The 25,580-nt window shown below is 40.0% G+C and overlaps 1 protein-coding gene across 7 annotated transcripts; it reads left to right on the plus strand.

Moving 5' to 3' along the window:
* gata6 (GATA binding protein 6) lies at positions 1-25,143 on the plus strand. Of its 7 annotated transcripts, none has more exons than XM_087986024.1 (8): positions 1-23; positions 3,344-4,239; positions 12,562-12,728; positions 14,020-14,070; positions 20,431-20,556; positions 21,005-21,092; positions 21,188-21,309; positions 24,071-25,143. In XM_087986024.1, the coding sequence occupies exons 2-8, from the start codon at positions 3,381-3,383 to the stop codon at positions 24,131-24,133; spliced, it is 1,476 nt and encodes a 491-aa protein (XP_087842150.1). In that variant the 5' UTR covers positions 1-23; positions 3,344-3,380; the 3' UTR covers positions 24,134-25,143. The 7 variants fall into 7 exon arrangements, with proteins under 7 accessions (XP_087842150.1, XP_087842151.1, XP_043544959.1 ...); XM_043689024.2 differs by lacking the exon at positions 1-23 and adding an exon at positions 1,582-1,863; XM_043689026.2 differs by lacking the exon at positions 1-23 and adding an exon at positions 1,587-1,801.
* Positions 25,144-25,580: the final 437 nt, after the last annotated feature.

A 25,580-nucleotide genomic window follows, 5' to 3' on the forward strand; every position in this document is an offset into this window, starting at 1 on the left:
CGATTTACAGTCTTTTTTCTCTGGTAATGAACTCCGGCGGTAAATTATCACTTACTTTTAAGTTTCAAAGAAGGATCCCTGGTCAGGCAGTGAAAGTGTCAGGCCGCTGACTCCCAGATGGTTTAACTAACCTTTTGGAACGGCTTCCAGAGAGGACAGAATATTAATTAAAGAGAGAGAAAAAATCCTTATACTGCGATACAGAGAGATTTGTCACTCTCTCGCAGGACTGGACGTGAGGGATTTTCAAAGCTGATAATGGAATCAAAACCATGTCTTGGAAAAACGACTATCGCCCAATTGCAATCTCAATACAAACCATCTCTGACTAGGAGTTAAATGCCCACATTCCCACTGATCCGAGGGCGCGTGAATATCGATATTTCTCTAAGTGTAACGACAGTATCGATCGGGTTTTGTGCGGGCATAGCTGCATTGTTGCTTTTTTTGTGAGAAGCTGGGGTTCCTTCGGATGGGGGGTAAAGACACTTTCAACTCTTAAACAACAAACTATTTTACGGTTTAGGTCGCTAGTTCAGTATCGCCCAATCTTGCCGACTTGTAGCAGGCATTCAGAAAGCATGGTTAGGGTTACGTCTGTCAGTGACTCCAACAGACACTTCCCAAATTGTTTTTTTTTAAAAAGAATTGGATTTTTTTAAACACGGCGGACACTGCGTCCGCACAATTGATTATAAAAATCAAATAAATGACTCGTTCATTTAAATCCTGCCTTAACTTCCGAGTTTTTCCAAGCAACCACTTTCGCTGAAGTTATGATTTTTGTTAAAAAAAAAGAAAGCTTTTATTTAACTCGGAATGTTCTAGTACAGAGTCCAGCCCGTGTCCTCTGTGAAAGGCTGCCCAGGCCAGTTTTTGTCGGCTTGGGCCAAGATTGATGAAAGAAAGCTGAACTGCGCACCTGACCTCAGGGCAACCCAGTTATTTTAACCGTGCAACATCTCTCTCTCTCTCTCCCTGCGGTGGGGCCGCTTCATCGTTTGCAAGATAATACAGGCAGAGCAACAGAGCAAACTAACGGCAAGGGTCGTGTCAGCATAATGTTGCATAATACCCCCTTTACAGGTATTAGTGTCAAATTGTTTGGATCTTAAAAGTTGGTCAAATCGACAGCATTGTACAACGTCCATTGAGTATTACCCAATCCTGGCATCATTGGTTTTGCCGCAAAAAAACTCGTGTTGTATTGTTGGAAAACAGTTAATTACAATGTGCATTCGAGTTTCCTGTCGTTAACATTTTTTTTCCCCCAGAAGGCAATCTGGTGTTGGGCTGGAGTGTTTAAGAGTGGAGTTCAAAGATTCTCCAACTCCCATTCCTCCACTCGATCATTTTCACATTCTCTCTCTCTCTCTCTCTTGCTTTTATCTCTTTCTAGTTGCCACTCTGTCTCTGATTTCTTCAGTCTTCCCGTCCCTACCTATCTAAGGGGATTGGAGATATAAACGAATCGCGCAGAACACCACCAAGTCTGTCTGTGGGTCAGTTCTGCAGGGGTCATGGTGTATGTTAAGAGCTGACACCGCGGTGGAGGCGCTGCAGAGTCTGTGTTTAGTCAGCACTGTGTGAATCCAATCAGCATCTCCAGTTTTCCAGTGAATTGTGTTCAAGGCGCTGCCTCCTCTCAAATAGCCCAGCAGAGAGCAGAACCACGCACTCTACCACCCAGCACCTAGACACACTGGTCTTAAGGCACACTGGACTTCTCCAAACACCTAACTGATGGCAAACCACCATTAGGTCGGCACTTTTCTGTCCACACTCTTCTAGATGCTGAGAGGTCTGGTTCAAGTGTAGAATGACGGCTGTGATAGTACGCGGATCTTTTTGTGGTTATTTATCGTGCGTTTAGTTCTTATCTGTTATAGTTCTTATCTCGGAGTTATCTTACACTAGTCTGGCGTAACTAAGACATATTACTTACTGTTCGTTTTGGGCCTACCTCTATCGATGTGTGGTTTCTGTAATTCCTGATGAACTTATCTCTCGAAACCTCAGCCCTTTTCGCTGCTATGGAGAGAGCTAATGGCTTTCCAGTTTGCAAGCTGCCGATAAGTCTCGGAGCAGTTCGTTCCAGGTCCCTGGTTATGAAGGGGGTATTATAAGGAGGTCTTACTGGCTTCAATGCAGTAGCGACGTTCATCTCGTTTTATACATTTCTATAACGAGAGAAAGCTGTGTCGGGGGAAGCGGCGGAAACAGGTCTCAGCATGTTCCGACACTCGCTTCCATTCTGGACCTGTTTAGGAGGGAACGCGATTGCTCTTTATAACCTAAACTTTAAAGGCAGGATTTGGGATGATTTAGATCGGTGTAGGGTGAAATTCGGGGCAAGTAAACCAGGTGGGTGAAAGGTACAACGTTGAGTAGCCAAGTCTGGTTGTTGCATGGTAAGTTTGCTCTTTCTGTTTAATCTCGAAGCCGATTAACCTCCTATTAAAAACTTGTTTTGGGGGCTGGGGGCTGATTTTTTTCCGCCTGAAACGCAACCACTTTGTTTTTTCTCGACCACGCCGCACTTCTGTTTTGTTAGTCAGCCCCCAAAGTAGTTATATTAGATACCGGATGAATAAATGCAGTGAACCATGTCGTATCGGAGTCGATACAGTCAGAGCTGAACAGCTGTACTGCTTTACTTGATCTCTGTTGAAAGGCGCTACTTTAGCTTCAGGGTGATTTCATAATCAGCAATTGCATGCCACCAGCTTCAGGACACTTCATACGCGTCCAAATTCAACCATGTGTGATGACCAAAGTAATAGTTTTATTTCTGATGTTACACTGGATATTTGCTCTTTCCCATTCTGCCCTTTTAGCTCATTTAATTTTTTAATTTAAGATCAGTGTTCTCTTTAAACTGATGAATTAAAATCCCTGTCTGTATCTTGGTCCGCGGCTTTAATCACTTTAAACTTTTGAGAGGAAATGAACGCTATTGAGCAATGCTCTAAAGTACTTTTGGAATATTTATATCCCATCATAGGTGCACAAAGCATCTCCCAGGCCCTAGCAAATCCTGTCAATCCGTTATGGAAATCAGTAGCTCAGTTATTCTGAATCATTTTATCAAGTCAAATTGTGCTGGGGGGAAGGGAAAAAAAACAGACATGCCAAATTGCTGGAATGTTTGTTTTTAAAAAAGATGTTTAAATGTCTGATCCTATTGTTCGTTTTGTCTGGTGGGCGACAGCATGATAATAGCGGGCTCGACTTAATTGAATTAACAACTAACTGGAGAATTGCTGTCTTGCTGTGAGTGTGTTTTTCTGCCCCCTATTGTTATTCACTTTTACTGTGTTATTTCTTTCGGGTTGCTCCACAGGACCCCTTTTGTGGCGTTTAGATTGCTCAGAACCTGGATGGACCTCAATGAACCCGAGTGGTCAAACGTGGCAAAACAGCTAACCTCGGCAGTGGCGGACCAGCCTTACCTAAAATTTGCCGGTCGCTCTCAGCGCGAAGGAGACGGACGCTCGGGATCAGAAGACAGCCTGAGACTCGAGGCATCTTCGGGCAACAGTCTGGACACTGACAGGCGCCAGCTTGTACAGGAGAGATCAGTGGACACCTACTTTGGACAGAGCTCGGAAGAGCTTGTACCTTTTATAACGGATCTGGATCAAACAGGCAAACTGTTCCTGCCCAGAGGAATAAAGAGGGAATTTGTGACACCTCCGTCGATTGAAATGTACCAAGGTTTGCCTGTGGCAGCTGCCCAGGGTCCCAGTGCGTACCCTCACGATGTTCCTAACAATTTCATGCACTCCAGTACGAATTCTCCAGTCTACGTTCCTACCACCAGGGTTAGCTCCATGATCCAAAGCATCCCCTATCTCCAGGGCAGCGGCTCAAGTCAACAGAGTCATCCCGTTACTAACCACTCGGTCTGGACTCAGCCTGCCACAGACAGCTCAACCTATAGCTCCAGCAGTCCTCACCATATGGTTTCCAGCCGATTCTCCTTCTCCCCGAGCCCTCCCATTTCCAACGGAGCTGCTCGGGATTCCGGCTACAGTAACAGTCTGAATATGAATGGCAGAGATCAGTACCCTAGCCCTTTGGCCAGGCCTCTTAATGGATCTTACCCCAGCCCTTACACTTCTTACGTTGGGCCACAGTTGACTTCAGCTTGGACAGCAGCGGGATCTTTTGAAAACTCAATGCTGCACAGCTTGCAAGGCAGACCGACAGCTCTACCCGTCCGAGGACCCAACGGAGGTAAGTCAACCCTTGTAGTGTTTGAAAACATCAGTGTTGGGGCTCATGAACACGTTAACTCACTCTGGTCCGGTCTATGACCTGAAATTGTGTCCTTGGCCTTTGTCTTCAAAAATCTAACAAATGTTATAATTTGGTGTGTTAAAATCGAGGAGCCACTATTGTGAATATTAAATCTCCTGATGTATTTTCGGATTTCTCTGAAATTTCTGAACCTTATCTACCAAGGAGGCGTTCTTCAATCTGTGACTGTAAATTAACCAATAGTCTTGGGCAACGTATATCATTGATCCATCAGTAAACAGTGTAATGAAAGCAGAAGCCAAAATCAAGAGGAATCAATTTGTAATGGACATAATCAGAACAAAATGGGAGTTTGTAGGATGTAGGATCAGTTCGCCTACCCAGTATTCTTGCAGTGACAATTACCATAGCAGCATATAACAGGATAAACCAACATCTGTACTGATCCGTTACAAATGGTTACAAACTTTGGTGATATTCAACAATATTCGAAGACAATATCGAAATTAAATATTTTGGCAGTGAATTCTCAGGGCATTGGATAGAAAGAGAGATAGAGACATATCCACAGACATCCAACACAGTTGAAATATATCATTGGTAATCGACAGAAACTACTGCAATTGAGACTTGTGTTGTAATCTGAAATGGCTAAACATGCTAGTCAGCAATACGGTACACTGACAATTCCTGCTACTCTGATACACCACATCTGGTCACGTTGTGTGGATTAATCTTCTTAATAAATTTACAATATCTCACATTCGAGTCATAGAGATGTACAGCACGGCAACAGGCCCTTCTGTCCTACTCGTCAATACTGATCAGATATCCCAAATTAATTTAGTCCCATTTGACATCACTTGGCCTACATCCTTCTAAACCCTTCCTATTCACAGACCCATCCAGATGCTTTTCATATGTTGTAATTGTACCAGCCTCCACCACTTCCTCTGGCAGCTCATTCCATACACGCACCATCCTCTGCGTGAAGGTCCTTTTTAAGCCTTTCCCCTCTCACCTTAAACCTATGCTTTCTGGGACTCCCCCAGTATATTTGCAAAGTACGATTTTTGCTGTTCAAACTAGATTTTGGTGGATAACCTCCATAAGTAATGAAGCCATGTCACACCATGTAGACATGTTTTGGTTGGCGAGCTCTTAGAGTACAGATTTCTCATGCAAAAATAAATAGGAGTACTGTCGTTCCTATTCATTGAGACTTCAGACCTCGTCATATTCTGGAGTAAAGGCTGAATTAAACTGCTGCATTGTGAAAATGTGCAGGGTGTGATGGCCCTAATCGATGCCTATCTGGATGCAGCAGATTGTGTCGGAAACGTTTGCTGTTTGTGAGTCGCCATAGTCTTACCAAACCGTAAGGCTGCTCTCTCCTTACTCAGAGAGAGACGACTGGTGGCGATTTAACCTGAGGGCTGCCATTCCTCAGACAAGAGGAGAGCCCTTCATAGGCAAGAATCAGTGACAATGAGAATCGAACTTACGCTGTTAGCACTACACCGTTTTACAACCCAACCATAAGCTAAACCAACCCCAAGCATAATTGGGCTGCACAAAATAGTAACAAAATAATTTAAAAGCTTGCAGTTCTGTTAAGTTTTTGAAATTTTAAAGGCTTTATGTTTATTTGTACGACCATGTGGGATTTAGCAATGAAAACAAGTTTGACCACGGGATTCCCCAGGTTTAATTTGCCCGATAATTATAAATTGGTTGGTAGCGTCGTGTGTTCTTGTGAAAGGCGGTGTAATGTTTCAATTACATTCTGGTACCTTCGAACTGCTTTTGATAAAGGGAAACTATTGATTTGAACAGGAAAATGAATTCTCAAGGCAGGCAGACCAAATCATGTTATAAGTAAGTAAGTAAGTACTTAAACGACGTCAAATCTGAATAATCTTAAAGCAAATTGAAATTATCTGGAAAGTTTCTAAACCTGTAATTTGAAATTAATAACACACTACGACATTCTCTTAAACGAATAAAAATTCCGCCCCTCTGCCATATATAGTAGCAAACAGATAAAACATGAGAACTTTGACTTTGGCCAGATAAAATTCTCCTCAACATTGTCTTCATCTTTTTTTTTACCTTTTCCCCTCTAAAACTTTAATCTCTACGTAGTAATCGAATTCAATTAATAATTTCTTACAACCAAAAGTAAAGCGAATCCAAAGGGATCGCGTGTTTTTTTTTCACCGATGATCACTTACCAAAAACAGCAATTTCCTTTTCCTGAACCCTTCATTGAACATTTCTTTCGTTCTTTAGTAAAACAAGATCCAATGTTACAAGCTCCTGGAGTCTGTGCAACCCTTTCCTTCTGAATATAATTTGTTGATAGGTTTTTACCTGAACATAGTCGAGAGTGTGATGCTGGAAAAGCACAGCAGATCAGGCAGCATCGTAGAAGCAGAAGAATCGATGATTCCGACGAGAGCCCTTCATCAGGAACATGAGTATTACATGTTACCTGAACACGAATAGTAATAGAGCTGAAAATGTGTTGCTGGAAAAGCGCAGCAGGTCAGGCAGCATCCAAGGAACAGGAGAATCGACGTTTCGGGCATAAGCCCTTCTTCAGGAATCCTTGGATGCTGCCTGACCTGCTGCGCTTTTCCAGCAACACATTTTCAGCTCTGATCTCCAGCATCTGCAGTCCTCACTTTCTCCATGAATAGTAATAGCCCTATAAACAACAGGCCATTGGGAAATGTTTAAATACCAAAATCATCCGTAAGAATTTGAGACACTGAGAGTTTAGGGTGAAAATTAAATATATATAAAAAAGACCATTCAGCCTTCCTAGCCTGTTCCTCCATTCCATAGGATCATGGCAGATCATGCAACTCAATCCTCTGTTCCCATTTTTCCCCCATAGCTTTTGTTCTATTTAACGGAACTATATGAGAGAATGTCGTCATTAAGTAATTCTCTGCCAGACCAAAACACATTGCAGAGTTGAATTGTGTTGCCTTATAAAAGGTCTAACTTTCTTATAATGTTTTGGTTTGCACTTTTAAAACTCAGCAATAATGTCAGCCTACAATCCAGAATGCTTTGCGCTCAGTAAGGTTTTGGAGGGGAAATCATAGAACATAGAACATTACAGCGCAGTACAGGCCCTTCCGCCCTCGATGTTGCGCCGACCTGTCATACCAATCTGAAGCCCATCTAACCTACACTATTCCATGTACGTCCATATGTTTGTCCAATGACGACTTAAATGCCTTAATCAGTGATCAACTTTAATTCTTTCATAACAATAAACGGCAGAATTACATTATGTAATCACTTTGTGTAATTGTGAATGCTCAATTGCATTGTCTTGCCACTGAGTTCTGGATCTCCTCGGCCAAAGGGATGGTTTAGGGTTAAGGATGGCATGCGGCGGGCCACAAAATTGCCTTGTTAGCCTCAATTAGCGGAAAATTGGCTGCACAACTGCTTCTTGGGTCAAACCACTAATTAGAGTAAAGTTTACTTTCTTCAAAACGCTTCTATTAATGACATTAGTCATGCTTATCTTGTCTGACCTGATCTTGAAGGATAAAATAACTTTTAGAAGACAATGACACAATGGTTTGGAACAAAGGCAAATCTAACATCGTTAAAAATCCGAATCAAATCTAACATCAGTCGCAATGACTAAATATTAACTCAGAAGTGATAGGTTTAGACATTTGTAAGAATCTAGAGCTTTGGAAAATCAAATAGATTTCATTATTTGGATATTCCGCAATGGACATTTTGCAATGCTTTTTCAAGCCTCTGCATATTGCCTTCATTGCAAAATCAATGGGTTAGTGCCCCCTTTCCACTAACGTTGTTGAATCTTTTGGTCAGTACGTTATGGGCAAGAGAACTCTAATTTTACTTAGATCAAAGATTTATTTAAGACTCACTTCCCACTGAGCTGAATCAAAGGAAACTAAATAAATATCAACTTTTACTCTTTGGAACAGTTGGCAACTAGAAATGTTTGAACCATACAAAAACAAGTTGACGTTTTACTTTCAGCAGTTGCCACTAACTTTAAAGTTCACACTTGCGATTGAAACAACCCTTCATTTGGAGAGATCTAATTTACATTCCAGAGGAATATGACAGGCCCTGATGAAAGCAGCTAAACTAACGCAGATCTATGCTGAAGTTGACTAAATAATGGTTGCAGCATCCCGCAGTAGGCCAGGGATTTTTTTTTTACCTCACAAGACGCCGTTTCTACGAAACAGAATTTTTCAGAGGTAGTGTTTTTACTAAGCCAGATTGCCAATCAAAAGGACTTATATGGACGAACAATGTTGTAGTCAATCGTGCTTTTCAGTCAGAGCAACACACATTCTCTGAAACTATGCGTGATATTTGGTGTGATTTCAAGAAATGGAGGCATGAGCTGTGGCCTAGTTTATTTAAATTGTACATTAATTCATTCTGACACCTTTTGATAAATAATTTGATAAATAAATGTTATTTCTCCCCCCCTTGGGGACGCGGGCGACAGTGCAGCGATAGAACCATTGGGTTCATCAACATTTTGGTATATTTCCTTTCGCAAAAATCGGAAACTCTTCCCACGTTTTCCTGGAATGATGGCAGAGCCAGTTAAATCGGTGAAACTACAACCAGTTTTTTTTTCCCCCAGTTTACAAAATGTGGTGCAGATTGTGTGCTACATGCACTGAATCATGTTTCGCCTCCCAGATATAAATTCCGTTGAACGGTCTAACTGATGTTCAAAACAGCACAAAGGGCTAACGATTTAATGGGCAATATTTTGAATGCTGAGCTAATAATTAATTGTTAATGTTTCTTCGTTAGGATTTAATTTATCCGCCTGATTTATTCAGCATTTGCTGCGTTTATCTGGTTGTTACAGAATTCCAGAGCCCGCAAGACTCTACCTTTTGTCGGTTTTGATTGCAATAAAACTCCACTTTTTACAAAAGTGTGAGGGCAAGGATAATTGTGTCAGTGTCAATTCGTATTTGCCAGCTCATCAGGGCGTTGTTACTCTCTTCAGTCAGTTACAATCACAAGGTACATGTGGGAACAATGGTGCTAAATCAATTAACTTCTAAACAACTCGCAAAGTAAACTGTTCTGTTGTGGAAACATCGCAACTTATTTGCAGATAGCGATGATGTAGCAATTGCTGTGAAATACAGAGAGAAAGAAGGCCATTCTCTCTGGGCTGTTGGGCTCATGTTTGTTGTTTTAGTAATCAGTCTGGGAGATTATACCATCAAACAGTTATTTGTTGTGTAGACTTGTCGGTTACATGCACATTTTCTGAACAATTTTGCAGCATTTGCGTTCCAAAGCTCGACTCCTCACAATGTTTCGATTGGTCAATTTCGAGAGAGGAATCTAAAAAAAGAAAAGAGCTCTATCTAAATGTTTCGTTGGAAATTAGCAAGTGGCTTTAATAAGTACTGTGTTATTAGGTAACTCACTAAAGAATGACTTCGTTTATGGATCCCACGAGGATTCCCTGGTGCATTCATCATCATTATTAACGAGGACAATTGCAAGAAAGTCCAGCCGTCTTGCTTGATGGCATTATAGCGCTATTGATTTACAGCCTGAAGTTGTGGGTCGTGCACTGCTATGAGGACTGAGAAAAGCACGTGCTCTTGCATTTGAACAACTCTTGCAATTTTCATTGCGCACAATAGGGCTACGTTCTTGCCTTGTTTTCTACATTGCTGATCACCTCAAGAATGCCAAATCTATTACATTGGCCGTAAGTAAGAGAAAATTTTGTGTCAAGGTCAGGCTGGCCAGCATCAGTGCAAGGGAAATATAGGTTCTCGGTTCGGAGGGAACCTTGGGCCAGAATCAATAGTGTTCCCTGTACGTGCAAGGGCGAGAAAAGTGAAAATTAGATCCTGAAATGTGATCATCTCTGTCACTTCAGATAATTTAAAAAAATTAATAAAACTTCCAACTTCAGGTGCAAGCAATGCTGGGCTATTGAACAAAACTTCAGCTATCAGATTTGTACTGCTGTAATTCCGTCGTGTCTAGTCTGATGTAGTCTCTCTAATGTACTCTCCAACTTCTGCTGCAATGTTTTGCTCTTCAAGCAGTCTGTCGGTATTTTATAGACCTTAAGCTTCCTTTTCGTTCCTTATTATCTCTGCAAATATGTACTTTTGGAAGATGTTTTATTTATTTTTAAGTTTCAAGAAAAAAAACTACCAAAGAAAATAACCTCCAATTAGCAAGAGACGAAAAGTTAAAAACAAGAATAGGTGACATGTTCCCTTCACAGAATCATACAGTACAGAAACGGCCCTTCGGCCCATTTATTCTGTACCGCTAAAAGTATGTTTCTACCGATACTAGTCTGTTGTGATATATTTAATTAGCGAACTTTCATAAAAGAAAATAAAATCAACAGGGACGAGGATAATCTCAGATTTATAGAACGAGAGGCCTTCTTCAATCTAGATATACTATCCTCCCAACTACCTTAATTGGGTCTGGATGCATAGCCAACGTTAAATGTTTCACCAGTTTACCGACATGTCTCACTTTATGATATACAGTATCAGATGGTTCACAGCCTTGCTTTTACTGATCGGTCTAAAGGAAGTTTTTGGTCAGATTTGGGCTGATACCGAAGTCATGAAGTCATACCGAAAAAAAACATTGATAACGAATTATGAGTATCTAGTAAATAGGAAGAAATTATCCCATTCATTTTAAATGATTCAGATAAGCAGAGGACAATAAACAGCGGAATGGGTCAATCATGTAGAGCATTGTTTTTAGAATTAACATCCTGACAGTGTGGAAACAGTCCCTTCGGTCCAACAAGTCTACACCACCTTCGAAGTTTAACCCACCCAGACCCATTCCTCTACACCGTTATCCTGTAATTACTCCTTACTAATTCACCTAGCTTACACATCCTGAACACTATGGGGCTTTAGTATGGCCAACCTGCACGTCATTGTATGATGGAGAGAAACCCAGGCAGACACTTGGAGAATGTGCAAACACCGCACAGACAATCGCCCGAGGCTAGAATCGAACCCGGGTCCGTGCGCTGTCAGTACTAATACTGAGACACCATGCCGCCCTCGCATGTTCAAAATGCTCAGGATTTGAGAGAAGCCCAGTAGCCTGCAGTAACACTATTTCGTTAAGAAGTTAAAAGAAGAAGTACCCCCCCCCCCCAATCAAACACCGGCACATCCAAATCGTTAAAAAGTCGAACTTTTTATTTTGAGTGTGCACCGTGGCAAAAACAAATAGCCGAATTGCGGTGCTAGCTGACCAGGTCAGAAGTTGAGAGAGAGAGAGTTGGGTTATACAGTCAACAATAAAACTGCTTGGACCAGGCACTAAATGTGGTATAACCTCAGGCGAGTAGCAAATCCCAGCTTTTAAAAATGTCTTTTCCAGCAAGCATGTGTATTCATCGGAGAAATCTAAGATATAAAACTTCCTGCAATTAGACTGTCCTACTTACAATGGTACTTCTGAATTTCCTCTCGGCTATTTTACTGCAGAAAAAAAATCAGTTTATTTTAAGGCAATATCGCCTGAGAGAGTGGGAGCTCAGCGTGGCTAAGTACCTAAGACCGTTGAAGTCTTTATTTCTTTATTTTTCAACATAATTCTAATAAGGACTGTGATGTTTGACTTTTAACCTTATTTTCTACTTTATACGAAGATGTTTAACTTTTAACATTCTTTACTTTTCTACTTTGTACCTAAGATTTTGTACTCAGATAGCTTTGTACCTAAGATGGCGCTGGGAATGGGGACACTGTACACTTTTTCACTGTCCTCCTGTACTTGAGTACACGTGACAATAAAATCAAATTCGAATTCTAGTCAGCACAGTGGAGAGAGGAATTTCAGACGAATGTGTTCTCCCTTATTAAGTGTTTGCAAAATAACATTACATTTATCCGGAAACATAATTAGCATTTATTTATTTTAAAAATAAAATAAAATGCTGAAATTCTTCACTTCTGGGGAAATTGAGGACATTTGATTGAATACTTTGAAAACATTCGAGAAGTTTGCGAATCCCTTTTATTTTCCCTTTAAATTAGAGCAAATGTAAACCTCAGAAGTTCATGCTCTTTGATGGTATTTATCTTAAAAATGTCAAACTTGTACAAAACGTAGACACGTTTAATAAACAATGGAAATAGAGCGCAAGGTTATATTTTCGATGGTTGGTGCAATGTTTCAGTGTCCCTAATTCCATCAATAACTTGGCCTTATTTCTGTTTGTGGGGATGTGGATGACAGAGCTGTTGGAAGAGCTTTCCGAGGCCCGAGAGTGTGTGAATTGTGGCTCCATGTCCACTCCCCTGTGGCGACGCGATGGCACTGGGCACTACTTATGCAACGCCTGCGGTTTGTACCATAAGATGAACGGACTCAGCCGACCTCTTATCAAACCTCAGAAGAGAATGGTAAGCGACCTATGTAACTCTTGCCAGTGTAATCCAGATACAGAAGGTACTACTGATAAGAAAGTCAGATAGCCTGGCTCGATAAGGCAGCAAACGTCCCAAGAACACGGATCAAAGTGTAATACGAAGGGAGGGAAAATTGCATTTTTGCCTTTGGGATTTGTAAACATTTAGATGGGCTATTTGTCCAATCACCCGATTATTTAAAAGATCCTTTGCGATTGTGAAGTATAGCTTTTACTATTAACACTCTTATTACTCAACACCATAAACAGAACTTAACCTTGACATGTATTTATCAGGTAAGGTCTCACCTCCAACAAACAGTATCTCAGCATTTGTAGCTACAACGTTATTCATATACAATCTGGTTCGGCAATCATGCACCGAAATGTATTCATCCACTCCATGTTTTTTTATTATTCGTCTGTTCCCCCCGAGATTTTCTTAAATCCCTGACATTCACAGAAAGACGCAACAGGGAAGGAATGTTTAACGATAATGGTTTATTCCCAACAGGGAAGCTGATAAATACAAAGAAGCTAAAATTAATGGGAAAAAAACCAAACAATAATGGCCTCAAATACTCAACGGGCCTGTCACTGTTAAGAACTAAGTTGTGACGTTCGGGCTCTACTGAGTTCTCATTCCAAAATACACGGGGCCAAATAAAATTCTCCCTTTCTCCGTTTCTCTTAATCCCCAGGGCCAACCGGCCTGAACCTAATCATCTTTATTTTTACATGAAAATGGAAATAGTTTCTCTGATAGTGGAAGAACCCAAGACCAAAAACATGTGATTCGCACAATGGGAATTTCCAAGCCAGTTGGTGAAGGCTTTTCTGATGTTGGTGTAAAATGTGTCTGCTCCAATGTGACCAAAACAGAAACGATTATTCATGTGTGGCCCGCCAAACCGAGACTTTGTTAAAATGGTGTTAATTAGTTTTCTTTTAATCACTGATTCTTCCCCCACCCAGTCTCCCCCAGTCGGCCGACTGAGAGTCCCCTTTATAAATGTGTAACAAAACAGTTTTGGGAGTCTTTCAATTCTGGGAGAGCACTTGTCCTATCTCTACATTTAATGAGACACGGCAGGATTGAAATTGTATCTGTGTCGGCAAGGGACTGGGAGCCTCTGCCAGGATAAAATAAAAGATCAGACACTCGATTTTCCATTTTATTTTCTGAATGGGTAGTGGTAGCGGACGAGTTTAGGATTTGTTTTGAGACTGCAGGGAACATTTAGCGCCGATATATTACACGATGGCATTTTGTTTTTGATTTATAGCAAGATATATCAAGTCTGGATCTAAGGGGCAACGCGGCGAGAACTGATAAAGTAAGACGATTTAAAATGTTGAACATATAATTAAATGTCGACCCACCCAATTATTCATAAATAAACTTTGAACCGTATCCAGATTGAACGTGAGTTTTCCAGTTTGAATACGTTCCTGATGTGACGCAATTGGAAATGGGATTGGGGTGTGTATGTGAATGAAACCTGACACTTAAAATCCTCGGGTTAATAATCCACCAGTGTCCAAATGGCAATTCGAAATAGAAGATACCTGGGATCCATTTCGAATTGAAAATGCACGGAATATTCCAGCTTCCTAGGTTACTTGAGTGAAATCTTGCTCCATTTGGGTACTAACCTGTAGTATGAGTCTCTCGCAGCATTGGATAATATTCAAATTGACAAAAAATAGTCGAGCTTTTCATTGTTTGTAGGTACTTACTTTTCATAACCAGACAAGCACCGGCTGGGGTAGTTATATTCCTAGCAGTTTTTTTTAATAGCAAGAATTAACTAAGTGAAAGGTATAAAACCGCATCTATTGAAAATATCTTAAGTTGCCCAAATGTATGTTTTTGAAATGTTGTTCTTCCTAACAGCTGCAATAATGCAAAGCAAGATTAATCTACAATGGAATGCTTTTGCTCCTTTATGTCCGATAATCTGATATTAGAAAATACAGAACTGTGAATGCTGGAGGTCTGAAACAAACAGAAGCAGAAGTTACTGGAGAAACTCAGCAGGTCTGCCAACATATGTGGAGAGAGAAACAGAGTTAAACTTCTGAATCCAAGGTCAGAAGACAGACAACACCAGGTTATAGTCCAACAGGTTTATTTGAAATCACAAAATTTAGAAGCATTGCTCCTTTGTCACTTCACCTGATGAAGGAGCAGGGTTCTGAAAGCTTGTGATTTCAAAAAATCTTGTTGAGTTATAACCTGGTGTCATCTGACATCTGACCTTGTCCACCTCACTCCCACACTGGCACCTCCATATCATTCAGACTCCAGAGAACCTTTGTCTGAATGGTCTGAAGAAAGGTCACTGGACCCGAATCATTATACCTGTTTCTCTCTCCACAGATGCAGCCAGACTTAAGAGTTTCTCCAGCAGTTTCGTTTTTGTTTGTTTTATACCTGCATATTCTTTACTTTCATGTCATCTTGTTATCTGCTTTGCACCACATACTTTACGTTTATTTATTTATGATGTAAATATCTTTCTACCAGAATGAGCTGCAATTCTACATTACAGTACCACTCAGAGCAGTCAGAGACAACTAAATTAGTGTATCATTATACTGTTCGGGGGAAATGATCTCTCACCAGCATATCTGTTTACCGCTATGCTCATCTTGCAAAATTTAATTGTTTGGTCAGATCTCAAATTGATGTGAACATTAAATGGAGTTAGTTTATATGCACACATGCTTCCAGAATAGATGCACAAAATAATCTTACTGCAGGAAAAATGTGACCAACCTGAGCTAAGCCTTACATGTTGATTTGATTTATTGTTGTCCCATGTACCTAAAGAACAGTGAAAAATTTATTTTACAAGCAGTACAGTCAGATCATAACAAAAAAGGACGTACAAATCATTGGGTGCTTAGACTGAGTGAGCACAAAGGAGAAAGTGAGGACTGCAGATGCGAGCAATCAGAGTTGAAAAGTGTGGTGCTGGAAAAGCACAGCAGGTCAGACTGTATCCAAGCAGCAGGAGAATCAACATTTCAGGCATAGGCCCTTAATCAGGAATGTGGGAGAGGGGGAAGGGATCTGAGAGATAAATGGGGGTGGGTGGAAGGTAACTGGGAAGGGGATAGGTAGATGCAGGTGGGGGTTGTTGGTGATAGGTTGCAGCGCAGGGTGGAGCAGATAGTTGGGAAGGAAGCTAGACAGGTAGGACAGATCAAAAGGTCAGTGCCAAGTTGCAGGGTTGAATCTGGGAGTAGGTGAGGGGAAATGGGCAGATGAGGAACCTGGTGAACTCAACATTGATTCTGTGTGGTTGGAGGGTCCCAAGGCTGAAGGTGAGGTGTTGTTCCTCCAGGCGTCAGGTGGCTAGGATTTGGCAGTGGAGGAGGCGAGTTCAAGTGATCGGTCATAGGACAAGGGGGTTGTTTGGTGTGTGTATCCTATAGATGTTCTCTGGGACACACGCACCAACAAATCTACTGCAAACTACCCTTCCTACTCATGCAAGTCCTGGGCCTCCGCCAAATCCAGGCCACCCAACACCTGGAAGAAAAACCCCTCACATTCCAGCTTTGGACTCTCGAACCACACAGCATCAACATCGATTTCACCAGTTTCCTTTATCTACCCCTCCCCCAAGCCTCATCCCAGATCTAACCTTCCAAATTGGCACCGCCATCTTGAACTGTTCTACGTGTTCAATCTTCCTTCCCACCTATCAGCTCCACCTTGCGCTCCAACCTATCACCTTCACCCCCCCATCTGTACTCACCTATCGCCTTCACAACTACCTTCCCCCCTCTCCCCCCCAGCACCACCCCCTCCTATTTATCTCTCAGCCCCCTTTCCCTTCTCCAACGTTCCCGATGAAGGGCTTATGCCCAAAACATCGATTCTCCTGCTCCTTGGATGCTGCCTGACCTGTTGTACTTTTCCACCTTCACATTTTTTGACTGGAGAGTGAGCACAACAGCAAGGTCAACATTAGATTGAAAGTAGAGACGTCTGTTCAGCAGTCTAATAAGAGGAGGTGTGAGGCTGGCTGATAGAGGTGGCCTCATTGTCTCTTCCATAAAAGATCTTGGAGTCAGATTGAAAGTAGACTATGCTTCTTTTATTGTGGTGACATAAAGGCATCTCTCTATGGCTGAATTCAAACCACCATCACATTGGGAAAACACTGAAGTCATCTTGTGTTAACAACTCAGCTGTAAAGTTTTAACAGGAAAACTTACTGTTAGTGAGATCTTAGTCTATTTAAGTACTTTTAATAGAATCTCTCATGAAATTAGATAATCTCCAAATTGACATGACTTTGTGAGGTTTCTGAATGTTATTAGGTGTTACTAGTCTCATCGAGTCATACAGCATGGAAACAGACGCTTCGGTCCAACCTGTCCAATTTGATTATAAAACCAAACTAAACTAGTCCAACCTGCTTGCGCTTGGCCCATATCTCTCCCAACCTTTCTTATTCATGTACATATCCAAATATCTTTTAAATGTTACTATATTCACTTCCACTACTTTCTCTGGAAGTTCATTCTATGTGTTAAAATGTTGCCCCTCACATCTTTTTAAAATCTTTCTCCTCTCTCCTTAGAAATATACTCGTTACTCTTGAAATCTCACACCCCTGTGGAAAAGACATCTGCCATCTGCCTTACCTATGCCCCTCATGATTTTATAAAACTCTATAAGGTCACCCCTCAATCGCATATGCTCCACTGAAAAACATCCCAGCCTATCTAACCCCTCCATATAACTCAAATCCTCCATTCCCAGCAACATCTTGGTAACTCTTTTCTGAACTCACTCCAGTTTAATAATATCCTTCCTATATAGTATTTCAGAAGAGGTTTCCTCAATGTTCTATACGGCCTCAGCATGAGGTCCTAATTCCTATATTCAAAGGTCTGAGCAATGAAAGCAAGAGCACTAAATGCCTTCTTAACCACCCTGTCAACATGTGATGCAAACTTAAAAAGAATTGTGTACCTGAACTCCTCGGTTTCCCTGTTCTGCAACATGACTTTGTTTTTCATTATATAAGTTGATAGCCCAATTGGAGCAACATCTCACAGTGTGAACAGTGATGCCTTTTTTTGATAGCGTATTCTTCCAATGGTATTATTTTGCATAGTAGCAAATTCTTGGAAATGCAAATTGATAAGGGCATGGCACCACCAACAGCATTTGGGATCTCCTGAACGTTGTGTCAATGATTTATCTCTTTAGACAATGCAATTTAAGGATAGAGAAATAAACTCTGCATAACCCCAAATGAAATGGGGTCAATTCCTGTTGAATAAAGCAAACAGATAAGATAAAAGAAGTAAGGAGGGGAAGGAAAAAGAGACAGAAAGGAAAAGAAAGATAAAGAAATAAAATTACATATGCTTCAAAAGAACTAGGAACCATCTTTGTAAGTAATACAATTTTATTATTCCATTTCTGGGCCTCCAAGATGAAGTGACAAAGCAGGCCCACAAACCATATCATAAAAAGGGTTCTGTGAAATGAATTACCATGCCCACAGGCTTGCAGTGACATTCATTCCTAGTTATAAAACCAACTTCCCAATGAAAAAAGTGTCATTGATGTGTTATATTCCTCAAGTTGTTCAGCATGTACCCTGAAGCTATCTTCAGAGATGTAGGAGTTTTACAGTACTGGGCTACTCCATCGTGTGTTGGGATTGAATGTCAACAATTGGAGACATGCAAATGACACCACATTGGTTGCACAGTCTTGATGAGACACAACAGAAAATTGTAAATAAACTGAAAGCAAGGAGTGAGGAACATACATTAAGAATGAACATGAAGAAGGCCAAGACAATGATAATAAGTAGAGACGTATTCCCAGGAGTGAATTCTTTAGTAAATGGACAAGTCCTCGAGTGAAAAGGTTCACATCCTTAATTCACAGATGTGACTGAGATTTGAATGAGGTTTGAGGTAGCAAAGGCCACTTTTGTCAGAATGAAGTACCTGTTTAACATCAAAGAAACTGAACCTGAATCTTAGGAGAAGAATGCAGAGGTGTGACATTTTGTGCCTTAGAGATATATAACAAACAAAAGCTATAAATAAGCTCAATGCCTTTCACATGTAGACACATAAGCAAATGTCCTGTATATCCTACAGAGTTAGATTAATAAGCAGGTGCTGGAAATGGCAAGAGGAAATTAACGTATAACATCAAAGGAAGAACAAAACATTACTTTGGTCGCATCATTAGAATTGGTGGTGGACAGAAACAGCTACCAGGGGTCGGGAAGCAAAATAGCAAGAAAATATAGGAGAGGGAAGAAGTGGAGAAAAATGGATGATGGATCTCATGGACAAATTATGTTCCACTTTTATGGAATCAATATGGGCAGAACAAAACAGACTAGAGATGGGGATCCATGGCAATCAACTTTCTAATAAGGATATGGTATCAACAAATGTACAAACAAACAAACAATTTCATGATGTCCAGTGGCTTATGGTGAGCTGGTAATTTTTTTCATATGGCAAGTTTAATGGAGAGAGTGCAAATTATCTGACAATTTGTAATGAATTAGAACTTGTGGCTTAGCTTTATTTTACTGAAAGTTGTCGTGCTTTTACGCACTAATAATACCATATATCATCAATGAGCAACCATTTTTCCAGCAATATTTTGGACCATTAAAACAAAAATGTGTTCTGTTTAGCCATTTAGTAGCTACTCAAACTGTTGTCTGTATAAATACTTGGTTAAGTTAAACTGAAGTCAAATGTGAAGATGAGGTGAGATTGCCTGTTCAGATCTGTGGCCAAAGACTGATCTTGGACCAGTCACATATGCTGTTGCAATGCCAAAACAGTACAATCCTCCAGAAGACAACAATAAAATTCATAAATGGATGTAGAGTAAAACCAGGTTGAATATAATCTTTGATAATCCAAGGTGCAACATTTCTTGCCTTTATATATTTTCTGTGTACTTTACTGTTGTGGATAATGCCTGATGCATAAGTGCAATGCTGCAACAAAGTTTGGACAAACATCTGACACCATTCTTTCATAATATGGCTCAGATTAATCATCGACCAGCAACAGCAATTGCTTTTCATCTGGAACATATGGTAAAAGTGCCTGTACTGATGTGAAATTTAAATTTTAAAAACTAATAATAATCCTAATAGTTCTAAATTATGAAGCATTTAATGCTAATGGAGAGCAATTGTGTAGTTTGACTATGGTTCATAGGTAAGTTCACTAGTGGAATAAAACACTTACAAAGTATTTCTACATGTAGTGTCATAGAGTCGTAGAGATGTACAGCATGGAAACAGACCCTTCGGTCCAACCTGTACCACCTGCCAACATCTGGCCCATATCCCTCCAAACCCTTCCTATTCATATACCCATCCAAATGTCTCTTAAATGTTGCAGTTGTAACAGCCTCCACCGCTTCCTCTGGCAGCTCATTCCATTCACCCTCTGCGTGAAAAAGTTGCCCCTTAGGTCTCTTTTATATCTTTCCCCTCTCACCCTAAACTTTTGGGGTGGATGTCCATTAAGGTAGTGTTGCAAATTGAGCAACCTTTAGAATAGATTGCATCAATTTGGTTATTAACCCAACTTCTGCATTGGACATACTGAAAATATTTCAAAGTTTTGCATTTTATAGTCAATTACTGTATTTCTGTATCGTTTTCTTACAGTCTTCATCCAGACGTATTGGTCTGGCTTGTGCCAACTGTCATACAACCACCACCACTTTATGGCGCCGGAATGCAGAAGGAGAGCCAGTTTGCAATGCCTGTGGACTTTACATGAAACTCCATGGGGTATGTCACCTTCTTGCTTCCACTGGGAATGTTTTAACGTAGTTACCACAAATTCTTTACCTTGGAAAAGATGTTACTAACTTTCTTCAGAAAGTTTTGTTGTTCACCAATAGACACAAAAAGTATATAATAATTGTTTCATTTGTTGAAGACAAAATTTGTTTTTAAATTGTTAACTGTGTCTGCAACATATTAATAATCATCAAGTGAACCAAAAACAATTTATATTGGCTTATTTGGCTCCTATTGGACATTCATGTTATAATTTTGAGTCAGGAAAGTATTTAATATTTTATAATAATGAAATTTAGTGATTTTGATGTTATATGTTCGTTCAGGTATTGTACATCTTACAATCTGCTACAACAACTACCTTTCAGTTTTAAATGGTTAATTGTTACTTCGTAATCACTTGAGTTTAAAAATATGTTTTCATTTAAATCAATAGGTACCACGGCCTCTGGCAATGAAGAAAGAAGGAATCCAGACTAGGAAAAGAAAACCGAAGAATTTAAACAAGTCCAAGAGTACTTCAAGTGAGTCTGAGATTACTGATTGAAAGGAACTTTAAAATACATATATTGTAACATTGTCAACCAAATGATTGAATGGCTGACAAAATATTTTGCAGGCACAAGCAATACAGTCACAATGACTCCAACTTCATCATCGTCTTCTGCATCTAATCAAGAGGAGATACCCAGAGTGAAAAGTGGCTCACCCCCTGGTCAGACCACAGTTGCAGCTTCAGGGGCAAGTTTATTAAGCAAATTACCTTTTCTATTTCTATGAATTTCAGTGGTCCTAATAAGGCATGGAAAATAAAATAATTGTGATTCTTTTTTCTCGATGCATAGGAGGCATTTTGAAAGTGTTATGCAAAATATCTTTGGGGTTGCTTTTAAAATTTCTGTTGGGACACCATTTCAAATTTATATCAATCCGTTTGACTCAAATAGCCCCTGCAAACCGGTCTAATTTGGAGAACATGGTAAACTGATAAGGCAGTCAAATGCCTTGAAAATGGGAAGGATATAAGTCTGTAAATGGGCAGAAAAGTTTCAGGTTAGATTTAATGGGTAAGTAAGGAGCCATTGTCCCCAGATGACCACAAGCATCTTGCTTCATTACAAAAAGACAATTGGCTGTATTTAGGTTGAAGGTAAGAACTCCACAACCATGGGGCAAAGTGAACTATCACAGCCAATTTAGAGATTCAATCCACAATGTTGACTTTATTCTGCTCCATACTCTAGCTGTCTAGCCAAGTGAACTTTTCAATCAAGTGAGCAACAGCTGTAACATTTACAGAGGAACCTCGATTATCTGGCATTCGATTAACTGAATGAAATACTCCCCGCTCGTGGCCTTTGGAGAATCAAGGTTCCTCTGTATTGGAAGTTACAGTACATGGAAACAAAAATAGCATGGGGGCATAAATGGTGTCAAAATGCCAGGTAAATTTGGAGAAGTGATTTTGACAGAAATGATTTTAAGTATTTCATAGAATTTACAGCCCAATAAATCTTTGTTTTTTGCTCCCCCTACAAGCCACATCCGATCTTATTTCAGTTCATCCTGGCAACTTACTTCATTTATTATATGTCCAGTCAATATCAGTAGCAACCAGAAAATCAGTAGAATAGAATACGTTGCTAAATTGGTTGAGTATAAATTGACCGAAGTTATGCTAAAACTGTTCACTATCCTGACCCAAAAACACAAGATATATTATGTTCTTTTTTACTGATAAGTCAAAGAGGGCTGGAAGGTGAGTCTTGGAATAATTTAAGAGACAGTTGGATGTTGGGATTAGCAGACAATAGATTATTCAAGGTTCCTTGATGAATGGCTCCATCACTCATATTTACCTTGTGATCTTTTGTTCTTCTGTTTCTTTATAGTAGCAAGGATAAGAAGTCAACTGTGTGGTTTTATAACATGACCAGGAAGCTCTGAAAACTTTGAGAAATGATTGAGCTGTAGAAATATACAGAAATAAATCACGTTAAGGGGAGGTTATGTTGTAATGGTAATCGGGCTAGTGATCCAAAAGAAACAGGGTGGGGCCATGAGTTTGATTCCATCATGGTAGATGGTGAAATCTGAATCTAACCCAATATAAATCTGGAATAATAAACTAGCCTAATGATGACCATGTAACCACTATCATTTGTCATTACCACTACCCATCTGGTTTACTAATATGCTTTCTGGAATGAAATTTGCCATCCGTACTTGGTCTGCCTACATGTGACTCCAGATCCACAGCAATGCAGTTGACCCTGAACTGCCCTTTGGACAATTAAGGATGCCAGCCAGTGATGTCCACATCCCATGAACAAACTTTAAAAAAAAAGATCTAACTCTATTAGAACAAAACAATTTCTGTTTCCTTTATTCATGCTGTTTAGCAAGGGCAAAGTTTAGATTATTTCTCTGCTGAAAACTTGCATGATTTTCCTTCACTAAAAGCTTGAGAAAGGTTAAGACTTTCTCCTTTTTAATTAATTTCACATTCAGCTAAATTTGTGACTTGTATGAAAGCTTACTGCTACTGAGGTGATTTGATTAGATTCCCTACAGTGTGAAAACAGGCCCTTTAGCCTCTGAAGAGTAACCTACCCAGACCCATTTCCCTCTGACAAATGCACCGAATACTATGGGCAATTTGGCATAGCCAATTCACCTGACCTGCAAAACTCTGGATTGTGGGAGGAAACTGGAGTACCCAGAGGAAACCAGACACAGGGAGAATGTGCAAACTCCACACAGACAGTCACCTAAAGGTGGAATTGAACCTGGGACCCTGGTGCTGTGAGGCAGCAATGCTAACCACTGAGCCACCATGCCACCCCTTTCTTTTCACCTGAGAAGAACTGAAAAAAATGTTTCTGATAATTTTACTGTTTACATTTAATGCTAATTAAATGACACAACATACTTTCAGCATACTCACACACATTAGTCATTAAAAATAAATAAAGCTTTAATTGAACATTATAAGCCCTGTCCCTCAATAAATGATTTTGTACTTCTATTTGAAACCAAAGATGCTTGTCTGATTATTTATCACATGATGGCAGACCATGGAACTTTGGTGTAATCTAGTGCTTTCACTAATCTTTATTGGCTAGTCTGTTTTCAGCAATGTCAGACCAAAGAGAAAGAAACAGCCCAGAAAGCAGTGTAATTAAGTTTATACAATAAAAGTCAGGCTTTGCAGGAGTAAATCTAAGATCTATATCTAAGTTTTATGATTCATAGGATAGGATTGGTAGGGCAGTATGGTTCTGATGGCAATGAAAACCCTCCCTTGTGTGTGTATACATTTTAAAATTATCCTCTCCTCAAATGTTCAGATGTTTTGCCAGTTAAAGCAGAAAAAAATAATCACGAGCAGTAAAAATGGCAAAGTGAATAAAATATTTCTAGCTTTTACAAGATTTGATTGAAGAGGCAATTTGCCAGAATTTCTCTTACTCATTTCTGTCTTCTGACTCCAACTTTGCAGGACTACCAACCTTTCCAGCAGCCAATGTGGACTGATGATGAACAGCTCCATGGAGTCAGATAACAGCACATCCCTGAACATAATTTCTCCCGTATCTCCAAGGAAAGGCACATCCTCCAGCAGTCAGTAAAGCTGCCTGTTTATTTTGGATTTGTTTAGTTTTATTTAACAAAAAGCTGTAATGAGTACTTTCAGAATGCATATGATCCAGTTGCTGAAACGCATCCAAAGAAACAGCTGAGGCATGTTCAACACTATAGTCAAGTGTAGTCTGACATTACTTAATCTTCACCGACATGAGAAATGGAAATGAGCCTCCCACATTACTGGTTGAGTTTGTTCCTACAAATATTCTGAAGGAATCAAATTATGTTTGAAATGACACACTGACAACGGCCATTAGTTAAGAAAATACAAATTCTGAAAGTTCCCATTGCAGTCATTGGCTTTATACTGGTCAATGTTTTAGAGACAGGGTAACAAGCGGATGTATTCTTCCACATTTAACAACTTCATTGTACAAAACAAAATGCAAATAGCATTGCAGCAATCAGTATTAAATCAAAATGGTTCAAAATTAAACAACCTTCTTCTAGCAATGAATGTAAACCTTCTAAGTTAATGGTACTTGCGTAATTTAAAGATGATAGCTAAGTCCGTATCTGTAACAAGATACTTTATTCATTTTCTATGTTTTAAGAATCATCCGTATAGCCTTTTGGTAGTTTGGGAAAAGAAACATTATGTTAAGAACAAATTTCCTCTCAGGTAAATTCGTTATTGCATTACATTTTGTAAGTTTTGTAAAAAAAAAACACAAAAATATTGCCTGGCTATAGGCTAAATATATGCAAGACGAAATGAAATGCAAACTTTACTACCTATGTGATGAAATGTAAATATTTTTCTGAAACAATTGTCTGAGGATTTTTTGGCTCTGATGATGCAAAGTGTATAAAAAGTGACAAACTGGTGTTTAGACCAGTCCATGCATTTTTAAAGGTGTATGTCATTGCTTGTATTGTTATTTGTTTCTTGAAGACAGATTAAAAGGTGTCCTTTTTCGAAAATATCATTGGTGCTTTACTTTATACTTCACCACTGTTTTACCAGTTACAATTTTCAGTGAAATCCAAATTTAGAATAGACAATGAAGTACAATTAGGTAAAAACAATGACTGCAGATGCTGGAAACCAGATTCTGGATTAGTGGTGCTGGAAGAGCACAGCAGTTCAGGCAGCATCCAAGGAGCAGCGAAATCGACGTTTCGGGCAAAAGCCCTTCATCAGGAATAAAGGCAGAGAGCCTGAAGCGTGGAGAGATAAGCTAGAGGGGGGTGGGGGTGGGGAGAAAGTAGCATAGACTACAATAGGTGAGTGGGGGAGGGGATGAAGGTATGGGCCCCAGACATGCCTGTCTCTTTGTCGGCTACGTAGAGCAGTTGATCTTCCGTAATTACACCGACACCACTCGCCACCTCTTCCTCCGCTACATTGATGACTGCATTGG

Source organism: Chiloscyllium plagiosum, unplaced genomic scaffold, assembly GCF_037043375.1.
Source record: "Chiloscyllium plagiosum isolate Xiang-an unplaced genomic scaffold, Cpla_swu_hap1 HiC_scaffold_4, whole genome shotgun sequence".
In the NCBI taxonomy this organism is placed as follows: domain Eukaryota; kingdom Metazoa; phylum Chordata; class Chondrichthyes; order Orectolobiformes; family Hemiscylliidae; genus Chiloscyllium; species Chiloscyllium plagiosum.